We start from the raw sequence: 15,339 nt of genomic DNA, 5'->3' as shown, positions 1-15,339 counted from the left end.
ATCTCTGTGCAACTCACCTCCGTGTTCAAGAAATACACGAACACATCTCTCTTTCCCTCTTGCTGCAGAGAAATGAAGCAAGGTCCAGCCATTGGCATCTCGACCATTTGGAGAATAGCCCTGTTCCAACATCTTGCGCACAGTGTGAACATCCCCAGCAGCTACTGCAGCCTGAATCTGCAACTCTTCCTGCAGTTCAGGGTTCCTCCGACAGTGATGGTGTAACATCCTAGCTGAGTCTGCTTCTTACAAAAGTGTCATGCAGTCACACTATTCACCTTTAATCAACACAGAGGATACATAAATTAGAACAGGGATTGAAAAAGAGAAGATGCCTTTAAAAAAAAAAAAAAGTCAAGAACACTTGTTAAAAATGACACCATGCAACAATTCTTACAGTACACACTCAAACTAAGACCATTATAATCACAGGATCAAAGACAGTCAGTCAGACACAAAGACTAGGGAAGAGAGATAGCTGTAGGGTTTCTAATTTTTTCATCCCAACAGAAAGGGAAACTTACACATTTTGGGATGCCTTTAACAGTGTACAAAGTTCTTTTTACTGCAATGACAGTGTATAATAGTGAATAATCAATAATAAGTGAGGTTTAAAAAAAAAAAAACTCTCTTAATGACTAAACTTAACATGATGGTCAATGCCTGCAGTTCTGGAGATATCATGCCAACTGTACCTAAAGTAGTAGAACGCATTAAGTACTTTATGGCACTGGCAGAGAAACAGACAAGATAATCTACTAGGTGTTTTTGCCTTTTTCTCTCCTAGAGATGTGTGTTACCTACAAGATCTACAAGTTTACATAAATGAACACATCATTTAATTTATTTTTATCTTCTCATGTGACCTACCTAACAGGAATGTTCAGATGACTGTGCAGTGCTTAAAAACAGTATATGTAAGCATTACATTAATTCCCGAGTAGGGCCAGGAATCTGTTATGATTCTAAATTGTGAAATCCTTATTATTAACTAAAATCTGTAAAAAACCTTCCTATTGTGAGGGTTCAATATGAAGATAAGATTATGAAAGATCTTGAACACAGAACTACTGTTGGTATACCCGTTGAAATAAATTATTAAAACTCCAATGAACACATATACTTCCATGATTAATTTTGGGGTTATCACACTGTAGCATAGGAAGAGAGTGGGACCAAAACCATACTGCCTGTAATACTCATTAGAACATGAACTGTGAAAGATACTTAAATATTACATTCCACATTTCTATATGAAAGGTAGAGGCATCCTTAGACCTACTTGCTAATAGCTAGGGACACGACAAAACAACCATTCAGATATTTACAAAGCTTTTCACAGCAGATACAGTCGATAAGGCGTTTCTGTTTTTACATAGACTGCATATCATATCCCATAGAGAGGCAGTCCTATTATGGAAGGGTCAAGAGAAGAAAGCAAATAAGCAGCAGCATCAGAAAGGGAAGTGCTGAGCAACAAGAGATAACTCAGAAGATGTTCAGATATGGTAAGACAGCTAGGGGAGAGCTCTTTTCAGAAAGAGACTTCAATAAGGTTAAAGGCTAAAGCTCTCACACAAAAGAGAGGTTTTTTTAAAATTAGTTCTTTAAAAAAAACAACTTTACAGTGTCCCTTTAAAACCACGTTGCCAGACTACATCATACCACCTTACAGTTTATATAGGCCAAATTATGTATGTTAAATAAAGGGCTTAAAGCTGCTTATAGGTCATTCAAGAGATAATTCTCTCAATGAGTTTCCGATACTCTCATGGGCCATCCATTTTCTACTATTCCAGATATGCAGACAGTTGAGAGAAAAGTGAGAATGTCAAACATGGTAACGCTTTCTGTATAAGGGCCTTGATATCTAGTCTTTTCTCAGTAAGGTTGTGTCTGTTACAAGAAGTTATTGTTAATGTGCGTGTTGCCTGTGGAACCATTTGTGGCAAAGAATGTGGAAAGAAAGAGTATATGAGATGTACTCAGAAGTTACAGGTAGCCACCTAGATACAGACTGGATTTAGAAACAACAGGTATGTTCCCATTTTGATAGGCATATGATTAACTAAAAAGTTCACACAAAAGCTGTCTGAGAGAAGCTAGTTTCTGAGTTTGCTTATGATTTCTTCTACTGTGGCATTATTTAAGAATATATAAGAATTTTCAAGTGTTTGTAAAGAGGGAACATATTGGATATTTCCCTCCCATTTGAAAATGTTCCTTTGGGATAATACTGGTCACTAAAGAGGATACCAGAGCTCAAGTATTTAAGTACTGCTTATATTCGTTTCCTTTAATGTGCTGAGCATGGTGTACAAGATGTTTTCAATTAAAGGTGTTAATAACATAAGCTCACTATGGTGAAGAGTTAAAAGCTACAAATTAATTCCCTATTTTACTCAATGTCTTAAAACAGTAGGATTTCAAGCATAAAGTAACTGACCCATGGAATAAATTATCAGGGTAAGTGATGGAACAGGAGTAGAATGCAGTTAAGAATTTTTTAAAGCTTTTTCTGGAGAAGGAGCAGGATGAGTATATAGTTGGGAAGTGGGGCAAGAGCACATGAAAGAAGGTTTTGGATCAATCAAAGAATGCTGGGATTTGGGACTATTAGGTTTGACAGTCTTTCCCCTCACCTCCCTGTAATGTCTCTGCCATGTGTCCCATCCTCTGTTCTACCATTATTACTTTATTTCCTTCTTCCAGTTTTTCCTTTTTTCTGTCTTAACTCCCCCACTTTAAAAAAGCAGCTGTTTAGTAGTATGTACTATATTGTCTGTGCTTATAGTAAGAAGAGTGGTTATGAAAAAACACCACCTGCTTACTCTTCTCCTGGCACGTATTCAGAATCAAATTTGCTTAATCTGGTGACAAAGGGCCTTATCCAAAGTCCACTGAAGTCAATGGAAGCTTTTTCATTGGGCTTTTGATCAGGTTCCAAACCATTTTTTTCCTTTTATTTTTTTAAACTCCACTTAGCACTTCAGAGCCAACTCATCTCCCAGAGAGAGAGTTGGATTCTGCCCTGGATCACATATCAACAGTACTGTTAATGAAGATTGAACTGCAAGGCCAAATTCTCCCTTCATTAAAGTCTACTAAAGGCACTGGGGGTCACTAGCATAACTGAGGGTAGAAACTGACTAGAAAAACCCTGAGTGGTGATATCTATGAGCCGGGGGGAGTGGGGGGTGGGGGGGAATATATGCAGCTTGGCACTCTGATCCGAGTTTGAATTTGCAAAACTGGAAGTTATTAAAACTTGTTACTCAAAATGAGGATGTATGTGTTATGGAAATCTCCAAAATGGCACCACACATCACCATTTCTACAGTATCTCTTTGCAGAGGAACAGCACGTTTAGGTCACATTATTCCAAGGTAGATGAGTACCATGCTAGTCACCCAAACGCTACAAAGACAGGTACTTTGGGAAAGAAGGGGAGGAAAGAAATGGGAACCTCTCTTTAAGGCATCAGGACTAAGTTTCCAAATATCTTTTAAGGCAGCTGGATAAGAAGTAGAGATCCTTATCATGCTGCTGGAGTCTCAGCTGGTGGGAAGAGTTGCAATGCAGTGTTATAAAAAGCTGGCACTGCCCCTACTTGCTGTTTGCAGCCAGCGGGTATTATTCAGTTTAGCTAGACCAAACACATGCAGAGCAGAAAGACAAATTAAATCATTGGCAGCTTCTTTTACCACTTGTAGAGCCTTTACATTTACATTTCACCCCCTCAACCAGTACTGAAACTCAGATTATGCCATGGTAGGGTAATAAACATTTTGAGGTTTCAGGACAGCTGTAAACACACACCAATTTGGAAACTACTTTCATTTTAACTTCAAAAGTTCTTTCAAAATCCTTGTTTAGGGTATCAAACTTTGGAGTGGGAGAGAGGGTTAATGGAAGTGTTGAGCCATTTGGCATTTAATATTTGCAACTCTAGTTAATCTCCCTTAGAATAGATTGTATGTGGGTGGATTACCACAAACTGGCTTTCTTCAAGCAAATAAAAGTGGCAAGAAAGAGACATAAGATGTACCTGGAAATTCCCACTTGCCATGATTTGTACAGCATCATGCAAACAGATGGCAAAACAAGTTATTTGATTTGCACGTACAGCTTGGATGAATTCAATCCATCCCTGAAATATTACCTTACAGGAAGCTGTTGCTGTTTTTCATGTGTGTTCTACTCTTCATGCTCCTCGTTGTACATAATCTTTTGGGCCCATATAACATTTCAAACAAGCTGCTATCCCTTGAAAAGAATAATATATTCTTGTTAGATACAAAAATAGATTAAACAGAAAGGGTCTGTCTGCTTTTACATTGCACCTGGTTTGTAACCTCATATCATCATAATGCTGTTATGCTAAAAGAGGTACCAAGTGTCAGGTCAGTTCTTATAAGATGTCTATCTGTTATGACAGATAGTCTGTTGGTTGCCCAGGTTGGAGCTCACTTTGATTCACCATCAGTCAGGATATTTTTGTCCTGGGGGAGGGGAAGAAAACAATAAAGAATTTTTTTGGAAAAGTATGAGTGTAGGTAGACGTTTCTCTCTTTCGCCCAGTAAACTGAACAGTGAAAAACAAAGTGAGTTCTCTCCTGAGGATTCAACCGGGGAAGAAGAAATCCTCACTAAAAGGGCCATTCACTTGACTTAAACGTCATTAAGCACTGCTCTCTCTCTGACTTCTCTGCTGCTGAGTTCCCCCCTCTCTGCTGAGCTCCTCCCTTCTCCCACAATACCCTATCAGTCTGCCTTCTGAGACTGTCAGTCCATAGGCATTGATGATATTTCACCTTCTCTCAGCACTCTCCTCTTTCTTCTATTGATATGGTTGTCAATTCTCTCCATATTTCATTCACAATCCTTGACTCTCTTGTCTCTCTTTCCCATCTCAAGGACCACCATGCCAATCCCAGCTCTGGCTCATCCACACCATCCACTTTCTCTTCTGTTGCTCTCCTATTATGGAGCATCTCTGATGAAAATTCTGTGACAAGGCTACAAATTCCACTACAAATTCATTTTCTTCTCTTTCAGTTCTGCCATCTTCCTAGCTAAACAATTCTACTTCTCCAACTCAGTGAATCCCATGCCCACAATACCAGCCACCTTTTCCTCACTCAAAACCTTCCCTTCTCCTGCCTCCACTTCTCTCTTGAAAATTTCATCCAAGAGAAAAGAAAAGGAATACTTGTGGCACCTTAGAGACTAACCAATTTATTTGAGCATGAGCTTTCGTGAGCTACAGCTCACTTCATCATGCATCTGATGAAGTGAGCTGTAGCTCACGAAAGCTCATGCTCAAATAAATTGGTTAGTCTCTAAGGTGCCACAAGTACTCCTTTTCTTTTTGCGAATACAGACTAACATGGCTGTTACTCTGAAACCTGTCATCCAAGAGAAAGTTGACAAAATATGTGACTTTTCCTGTCGGCTCATCCAGCCTTCCCTTCTCCTACAACTCTCTCCTCTTTTTTCTGTGTCACAGATGCAGAAGTTTCTCATCTGCTCACTTCCTCTAACTCCTCCACTTGCTCCAGTGACCAGATCCCATCTCCTGAGCTCCCTTGTGCCCACACACATTCCCTCTCTTACTCTTCTCTAATCACTCATTCTTCTTTGGCTTTTTCCCTTCGCAATACAAGCAGGCTTTAGTTTTTCCCATCTAAAAAAACAAACAAACCACCCTTCACCCCACTTGCCTCTCCAACTACTGCCCCATCTCCCTTTTATCTAAGCTCATTGAACACTCTGTCCACAAATCATTGTTTGGAGTTCCTCTCCTCCAGTTCCATCTCAACTCTCTCCAATCCAACTTCTGCCTCTTGCACTCCACTGCTACGACTCTAGCCAAAGTCTGATCCTCTTGATCCAGTCGGCCACCTCTGATACCATTGATATGGGTCCTCTTCTTTAAATTTCATCCTTCCTTGGCTTCTATGACTCTGCCAACTCCTGGTTCTCCTCTTAGCTTTCTAATCTCTCCTTCAGCATGTCCTTCAAAGGATCCTCCTCATACCCCATTTCTGTGACAGCCCCACTGGGCTCCTTGGTTCCCTTCTCTTCTCCATCTACACCTTCTCTCTGGTTAACCTCATCCAAAAACGTGAATTCAACCACCATCTCTACTAAGACAACTCACAAGTTGTCTACTCCAAACCTATCTTTCAGTCCAAACAAAAATCTCAGCCTGTCTGTCGGACACGTCTTGTCGATGTCTAGCTGTCAACTGAAGCTCACTAAACTAAATAATAACTAAATAACTAAAATAGAGCTCTTAATTTTTTGCTCCAAGTCTTCCCCATTACCTCCCTTTCTCAGTCACTGCAGACAACACCAACATCCTGCCTATCACTCAGGCCTGAAACCTGGGAGTCATTTTCAATTTTGGCCTCTCTCCAGGTCCTCACATCCAAGCTATGTCTAAATCTTGCAGATTCCTTCTGCATGACATCTCTAAGATTTGGCCTTTCCTAGCCATTCACCCAGCTAAAACCCTTGTCCAGGCTCTCATCATCTTACATCTCGATTACTGTGACATACTTCTCTCAAGCCTGGACAAATGCAACCTTGTCCTGCTCTCATCCATTCAGAATGCTGGAAAGATCATTTTCCTAATCTCTCTTTGCATCCCTCCACTGGTTTCCCCTTCTCTGTCCCATCAAACATAAAGCTACTTGTCTTTACTTTCAAGGCCACTCATAGCCTATCCCCACTCTACCTACCATTTCCCATTCATTATCAAGATGTTGACTCCCCCCTTCCGACTGACACATGATGCCAACCTCCATCAACCACTTTTTACATTTCCAAACAAGCTCCTTCTTGCTTTCTCCCATGCTGTCCCTCATGCCTGGGAGAAGCTCCCCATGAACATGCTAAAATGAACACGCTATCCTTATTCAGAACTGCTCTTTGTCCGTGATGCCTACAAAAGGCTTGCCAATGGCTAGGCTGCTGTGTGCTGAGATCACTGTCTTTCATGCTGACCAATATGGTCTCCTTGTTTTCTTGTGCTCCCCACATGTCTATATCCACCCGTTGTTGTTGGTCTTATACTTAGATTGGAGGCTCTTTAGGTCAGGGACATATTTTTGTTGTGATTGTATACAGCCTAGCACAATGGGGTCCTGACACATGACTAGGGCTTTTAGGCACTACAGTAATACAAATAAATATTAAAAGCATCAATTGTTCCACTGTGTAGTAGATCATATAAAACAAAGAACGTGGCTTGTTTCTTGTATTGTGCCACTGAGCTGGACCAAAATAGTTACGAGAGATGTGCAATTTTAGCTTACATTAAGATTAAATTTTTGCATTCTAAAAGTAGCTGAGGGGAAAAAACCCCCACAACAACCGAATCATTCACTAGATTTTTGCTTTTCAATGCATAAAAAGCATCACACAACTAGAGAGATGATCACAGACCTGCTCAAAGTCACACTGCAATGACCTAATTCGATCACATTTCTAAACTTGTTTGTGCATCACTGATCAGCCATTAGTTCTCTTTTTGTTTTTGCATGATTTTCACTTTAAAAATCCACACATTTTCTATTAGCTGATATAAATTAGAACTGCACTGATTTCACAAACTAGAGGCAAGGTAACAGCTTTCTCCACTAAAAATACAAGCTTTTTTTCCAGAGGAAAATAAGCTGCATTTGGCAAAAGTAAGATCTGCAAACTTAATGAAGAGTGATTTTACTGAGTGCAATAACTTAAGTTCACCTATTAAAAGGATTTACAAAGGTTGGTTAAAATACTTCACCAGACTAGATATCAGAAATAGAAATGGTAACCAAAATCTGGCAAATTTGTCTTGATACCAATGAGTGCTCTAATGTTGTTGCAGAAATTATAATTTGAGAATTTTCTACATCAATACATTATGTATTAAATAAGGAAGGAACCTAAATGCAAATACTATTTGGAAAATTCTGACAGCTCTTATTAGGTTTTCCCCTTACAGAAAGTTAGTGTTCATGAAAATGAGATGTGATAACAAAAGTTATTGAAGTGTCCTGTGCATCCAGATGGTAAAATAGGTCGCAATCATCCCCAGGCCATAAGGTTCTGCAGCAGGCCTGTGGCTTATCATTTCATTGCTGGCACTTTAATACCATACTAACACAAGTAGTATACTGTTATACATGATATCGCTATGTCCACATGAAAGATTAAGTCTAGGTCCTGTCTATCTCTTGTTGAAGTTAAATATCCAATAGCACTTTATTCTCTATTATTTAAAGAAAAATCATGAACAATGTTCTCTCCTCAGAACCCACTTGCCCATTACAAGAAGTTACCCAGCTAATATTGGCTAGTTTACATGGCAATTTATTTACAATAAAAAATGTCTATACTTGACAGTATATTTTGCACTCCTCCATCACCCTTCAATTGTTGCTCATTTTCCTAGGCTGCAGTCTATTAAGGGCAGGAATTGCGTCTTTCTGCATCTATCACATTGTCATTTGGGTTCTTGTACCACTTACAATACCATTCCTATCATATCCCATTTTCACAATTATCAAATAAAAAATGAGATGGCAGCATTTTAAGAGCCTTTATTATCCTGCTGTACTTCATGATGGACATGCTGTACTATGATCCAGTCAGACTTCAAGCTAGGTAGGGCTTAGAAAGGTAAGTCCATGAAAGGGAGACCACCAAGTAATATTTAACTGCCTCAGGATGTGGCACTGATAAATCATTGGGAGCTGTATTTAATCGCTGAATCAATAGTGAAAAAAATCCTCCAAAATACTATTGGGACATTGCACTACTGTCTTTCAAACCTAACATTAAAAAAAAAAAAAAAAACCTAGGTCCTCACAAGTGGTCATTAAACGTCCCATAACACTTCCTATAAGAATAGTGACATTGTAGTCCAGCATTCCGGCGAAGTTCCAACTCCTCTAGTTACTTTCTGCTTATTTAAATTCCCCCAGAAATTTCAATTGGCCAGCATATTCTTCACTTCCCATCTTAAGCTGCTGTGTGGCATTGCTAGGCACTGTTAAACAGCTATTGTGTTGTTACACTCCACGGGTGGCTGCATTTCAATGGTGGGTGAAGTAAGTACCTATATGTTTATCTATGTCACAGAAGTGTTGTAATTTACTAATTCTTTCAAATCTGGCCCATAAAATAATCCTTACATCTCCCTGCGTAACTCAAGACCCCTGTGCTGGAGAACAGCAAGGGTAGGCAGTGCTTCTGCTGCTAATCAACCTCATGGTTCCTGCCAAGGAAATGGGCAGCTTTAACTGCTGTTGGAGTTCCACTATTAGAAGCACCCGAGAGGAATCCAAGGCCATAAACCCTTCCCAGACAGGGCCACATTGGGCCCTTATGGCTCCCTTGGTATAAGGAAGGTTGTAGCAGTTTTGTGCAGCTGCAACCTCGTCCTTCAGAATCTCCATAAGAGTCTAAACTGACAGACTGTAAGGTGAATCTGGCTCAGTCTCCCCAGTGTTTTGAGATCCTTAGACAGACGGTGTAAGTCCTATACACTCCTCTTAGGTCCAGTGGTGCAATTCTTATTTACTTGAGTGAGTGAGTCAGTGAGAGAGAGAGAAGCAAGGATATAATTGACATGAAAATTTGGCCTCGAGTCAAGCACAATTCTGAGCAAATATAAATTTACATGACATGATACGTACATAATTTTAACATACAAAAATGAAGATTCTTTGTATACAAGTTTTGCATGGGCATAATTACCTCCAAGAAATCATAATCACATTAAAGCTGCTTGTAATTTCCCATGGAACTGACGTGAACATGTGACTTCTACCATTTAAATATCCGAATAGTGACATTTCAATGAAAACCAACAAGTAGAGAAAGAATATTTTGATACAGGCTGAAATATCCAATCATTCCTAGAAAACTTACAACACAGCTGATGCTGAATAAAAATAAGTAGTATAACCTGTTTCATCCTCCAAAGATCTCAACTAAAGATTTATATTTGCTCAGAGTCTCATTTCAGAATGTCCTAAAAACCTGAGTGAAAACAGTACAATTGACCACTTGGGCAGATAACACCACAGTTTTTCATTCGTAGTACAATTCTGGAAGCTAATGCTAAGGGCTCAACAATGGAAGACCGTCTCAGTCAGCAAGTGTTCTGGTTTCTAAGAGTCCACCATAAGGAAAACAAAAGGTAGTTTTATACAACTAGAAAGCCAGAAAACCAGAAAAAACCCTACTTATCCTGTAAGTCTGTGTGTTCAGTCTTCCTTCTACCTAGGAAATAGCTGTACTTGTAGTACAGAGATCCTGATTTGGCCTTCAGTTTCTAACCCTGCTTCATTACTTGTTCCCAACCACCAATGAAGTTTCAATTGTCAGCCAATTCCCTGATTGATGGTGATCACATTCACAAAACTGTACTCGTCACAACCTTTGCTGAATTAGCATTTCATGTTAAAAAAGGAGCCTCCCAAACAAAAAAATCAATGCTTGTTGTTCACCCTATGAATGAATCCCAAAGAACTAAGGATCTGAACAAAAAATACAGCACAGGTTTGCACCAAAGCTGGAGGTTTGCACCAGTGTAGCTACTTCAGTGAAATTACACTGGTGCAAGACTCCCTCATGTAGAAAAGCTCATAGGTGCACACTGAATATGTGCAGCAAACACAGTATGATTAGCAGTAAGCGTACGATTTGGATCACATGCCATAACCATGAACGACAGGTAACAGAGTACTTCCTCATTGTACTTTTAGAAAATCATCTTCTAAATCTTATTTGACTTGCATGGCTGTGGAGTTTTTGTTTAGCCATTGATATATAAACAATTATGTTTGACCACAGATAATATGCACTAAGAATCCATCTATATTAGGAAAGTGATCAATTGTTGACCGACATCATCAGCAAAAAGTACAGCCTAGCTCCTCTGAAACTGGTGCTGAAAAAATATGACTGCTAGTGAAAACTGGGTCAAACCCTTTTCAACACATTCCAGAAAGTACAGTAGACTCTAGCAGAATGTAATACTGATACTTTCTATAACTGTGGAAAAAGCTTAGTCTCATCTAAAACTTGCATTTTCAAGATATCTGAAGAGGATTCTTCAGAAAACCAGTGTCAACAGTGGGTCATTTTCCTAATATAGATAGACCTAGAAGCTACGCTATTGTATGTTACCAGTTAACTTGGATTATAACAATGATTTTAAATGTATTCAATTCAGTTTCCTTTTTCTCTTGAGCCCACAATGCACAGCTCCTCTTAACGTAAATGAAATGTAAAAATGTTTTGAATAAGGAGAGGACATATTTAGATGTAGATTGACAATGAAAAGCAATATAAACAGGAACTCCATTAACTGGAGCACACTACGAAAGGCATGGTTCCAGAGTACTTAGGAGATCCTTTCCAACTATCATCTACAACTTTCAGATAAATCTGGTCTAGGCTTGAAGACGGGCCAATAACATCTTTCTCCTGCTCATACCTTTTTCCATGCAGACCCCTACACCTGAGCCACTCCTCTCTTCTTTTATCTCTTTCCTTCAAAAAACACTTCTTCCTCACAATCACTTCCATTCTCTCAGCCTATCAAACTTCCCCTTATTCTCATAGTAACAGTATTTGCACACAAACCATTGAATTCTCAAGACTCGTGCACTACTGACTGGAGCAATCTCAGTCTTATTGCTGCAATGCTCATACTCTCTATTTCCCCACGACTCTGTTCACTTCTTATTACCATCCTACCATCACTCATCATGCAATATCTATTTAGATTTTATAAATAATTTGGGGCAAGGGTATCGCATTATTTGTTTGTAAAGTACACTTATTGCCCTGTGCAACTAGCCAACCAACAAAGAGAATGATTCCTAAGCAAGAAGATTTTACTGTAAACAGTTGCAAAAATCAGTTAAATAAGATATAAGCTCAAACACTCAATATCATCAGAAACAATGCAAATGGTCAAGTTACTTATAAATATCTAACCAGAATTTCTGGCAGAAAAAATAATAGATTTAACAAAACTATACACTAAGGAGCTTTATGTCTTCCAATTGCCACCCTCCCTTGTTTATCTAAACCCTTGTAAACCTTTGCTATCAAAACATTTTTGAATTTGTGTAAAAACAAACACCTCCCAATAGCATTTTGAGTTGCAATGAACAATATTTGATTCTTCTGTGACAAAGTCTGCAAAGGCCAAGATACATCAAGAAGGGCTGAACTTGTAAACAATCAATTGATTGATTAGTATTCATTGTTCACAAACTAACTGCAATACAATCTGTACATATACACTTTATACACATTAAGAATTACAGACAATTATAAACAAACAATCAAAATGCATTTACTGTTACCTATGTTAGTAATGATTCTCAACCACTGCAGTTATCATGGAAGGTTTCCTTTGTTTGTATAGGTGGGAAGTAAGACAAGGGAAGGGATGTATAAAATTTTTATTTATTTTTAAATAAGGAGACCGAATTAACAATTGACAGGGAGTTTTTATAAAATTTTTAAAGAGCGAAGCCACAAAATATCTTGAAGTCGCAGCCCACAAAAGTAAGTAAATGTTTGCTGTATTTAGCAAATGATCATGCAAAGCGCAGAACAATACTCAGAGAAGGGAAGAAGTTCATTCCCTGTACTGCAAAGTTATTTTACATTTTCAAGCCAAATAGCAAATAGTTTTTAGAGAAGGGGGGACCTAATCCTACAAACTCACATAAATGAGTCAATAGAACCAACAAGAAAGGGTTCCACAAACATCCAGACAAGGTTGTGTGGACGTGCAGGAATGGCCCGGGATATGAGATAAAAGAGTGATGTTGGATTATCACCTTTATATTGAGTACTACTTTCACTTTTTCTTACTGTCTGTATCTTCTTCTTTGGATTCACAGCTTGCAAGTCTCCCCTGAGGCAACCTGAGCCTGAAAAGAGAGAGGTAGAACTGAGCTATGCAATGTTAGATGAATGAGAAGTGAAGGATAAAGGGTGTTAATGTCCAAAACACTGTCACGGTTGGAGTAGGGAGAATGAAGAGAGAGGAAGCAAAAGGTATTGCCACAAAGTGGAAACTGAAAAGGAGGGGTAATCCACAGAGAATACTTGGGGTTTGAATGGGGGTAGAAAAACAGCAGGATAGTCAGTCTCCTCAAAGTACAGTCTCATTGGGATTGAAGTAAGGGACAAGGACCATTAAAGGGTGGGCAGAGAATAACCCACAAATCAGAGTTTGGGAATTAAAATCAGGGGAATTAAAAGGAGCAGGAAGCTAACTGCCCCCTCCTCCTGCCCCCCAACAGCAAAGTCTCAGGAGCTTTGAAGAAGAAAAGTAGGGCACGAGGGAGGTTAGCCACCAGACATGGTTTCGAAGTCTGAAGGAAGATTGCCCAGAACAGAATATCAGGGTGATGGTGGGTGCAGAAGAAATGGTAGAAACATCTGAGAGAAGAACACGGGCTCAGGATGATGGTGCTTGTCTTCCCTAATCAAACTCTAGAGCAGCATTTCTCAAATGTGGCCTCCGTGGCTGCATGCGGCCACTAGGGGTTTTCTTCTGGTCACAGCCTCCTGGGCAGTGATTGGGTGGGGAGGGATCAGCCCCTCCCCTGGGGCCACAAGGAGGGGTTGGGCACTGCTCTCCCTCTGGAGACACAAACGCTGGAGGAGCAGACATCGAGTGCGAGTTCCCCATCTTCCAGGCGGTGGTGGGGCTCGGGCTTCCGGCTTCAGCCTTGGGGTGGTGGACAGCAGGCTCTGTCCACACGACAACAGCTGTCAGCGGGCTCCAGCCATGGGCTTCCACTGTGTCTCTGGGTTTTGGCTGCGCAGAGACAGGCTTTGTCCCCTAGCCACTGGGCTTCGGGCTCACCTCCCCATCCAAGACTTAATTTATCTCCCAGTTGCCAGGGATGAGTAAGTCTGCTGCGGAAAGTGGTATTTGTATGTTAATATCACTTTTCACTGCCTCCCAACTAGTTAACAAGTCTGCTGCTGTGAAAAGTGATATTAACAAAACATACAAATAACACTTTTCAAAGAGGCAGACTTACTAGCTAGCGCATCTAAAAAAAAAAAAACTCCATAAAACCCAGAACCAAAAAAAGGAAAAGAAACTACAACAAAAGACAAGAATATGCAAAGCACCTTATTTGTGTTTCTATTCTATTTAGGTCCAGTAAAGAATAGAGAAAACTGTACATTGTTATTATTATTGAGTCTGTGGGGAAAAAAATCCCTACATAAATAAATTACTATGATTTGGACATGTATATGCGCATACTTATTTATGCTTCCTAACCTTAATTAAATATTTTAGAAAAATTGTCATAGTGGCCACCACCAAGAGTTGGTGGCCTCACTCTGAGGCCACCAAAATTTTTGCTGTGAGAACCCCGAGAGGGGAAGAGGGTGAAAGGTGGGGAGGGGAGCAATGCACGAAACAGAGTATTTCAGGGCACCTGAAAGGGGACAGTGGGAGCAGGGAAGGGTGAACCCCCTATAGCAGAGTATCCAGAGAAGGATCAAAGGGGCGGGGGAGAGGATGGAGCAGATTTACTCTTCTCCAAAACAGTTTGGGAGGATAGTGGGGGCAAGGGCTACAGTGGGAGGAGAGGAGAGGAGAGTCGGGGGGTGAGGGCAGGCATGGAATGGGCTAGTCCCCTCCAGAGCAGAGTCTCAGAGGGGGCAGGGGGGATAGCCCTCCCGCCTCCAGAGCGGTCTCAAAGGAGCCACGGGGCAGAGCGGGGGCTAGCCCCCCAATACCAAAGTGTCCAAGGGAATCACGGGGCGGAGGGGGGAGTAGCCGCCCAAGATCAGTACCCAGGGGGATGGGCCAGTGCCCCCCCCCCCCGCCAGCAGTCCTATGGGGCTGCAGTCTATTCCCCTCCCCCCGCAGCAGAGTCCCGTGAGAAGGGGCAGGGGGATCAGCCCCGAGCGCGCAGCCTCGGGGCGGGCACGGGGAGGGGGCTCAGCCCCCCCCCCCCATAGCAGTGGCAGGCGCCCCCATGACGGAGTCTCGGGGCAAACAGGGCTTTAGCCCCCCGGCTGTTACCTGTCTCCTCCTGAGGGGGACGGGACGGGACCGGACCGGCGGCCACTCCGCGGCCGCTCCCCCCACTGGCACTGGCTCAGGGGTGGGGGGAGCTGCAGACCCAGCCGGGGGCGTTGTGGGGACACTTTGCACTGACTGAGCCGCCCCCCTCCTCACTCTGGGGTCACTGGGCAGGGGCTGACCCCCACCGCAGCCAATCAGCTGCCGCAGCCATAGTCCCGTCCCGAGCCGTAAACCACCGCCGCGCCGGGTTGGGT

At 41.3% G+C, this 15,339-nt stretch overlaps 1 protein-coding gene across 3 annotated transcripts in view; it reads right to left on the bottom strand.

The window, feature by feature from the left end:
* Positions 1-15,307, bottom strand: part of ASB7 (ankyrin repeat and SOCS box containing 7) — a 43,629-nt gene extending 28,322 nt beyond the window's left edge. The window contains exons 1-4 of one of the 3 annotated variants that reach the window (XM_084641349.1): positions 15,083-15,306; positions 12,864-12,956; positions 4,163-4,266; positions 18-278 (exon numbers count right to left, since the gene is read on the bottom strand). In XM_084641349.1, the coding sequence (XP_084497475.1) occupies positions 18-228 (211 nt within the window). In that variant the 5' untranslated portion in view covers positions 229-278; positions 4,163-4,266; positions 12,864-12,956; positions 15,083-15,306. Of the gene's footprint in view, positions 1-17; positions 279-4,162; positions 4,267-12,863; positions 12,957-15,082 lie in introns of all 3 variants that reach the window. The other 2 variants (XM_084641350.1, XM_084641351.1) reach the window with 2 other exon arrangements.
* Positions 15,308-15,339: the final 32 nt, after the last annotated feature.

Source organism: Lepidochelys olivacea, assembly GCF_965140295.1.
Source record: "Lepidochelys olivacea isolate rLepOli2 genome assembly, chromosome: 10".
NCBI lineage: Eukaryota > Metazoa > Chordata > Testudines > Cheloniidae > Lepidochelys > Lepidochelys olivacea.
The sequence above is the reverse complement of the archived record's forward strand: the minus strand, read 5'-3'. Positions and strand labels throughout refer to the sequence as shown.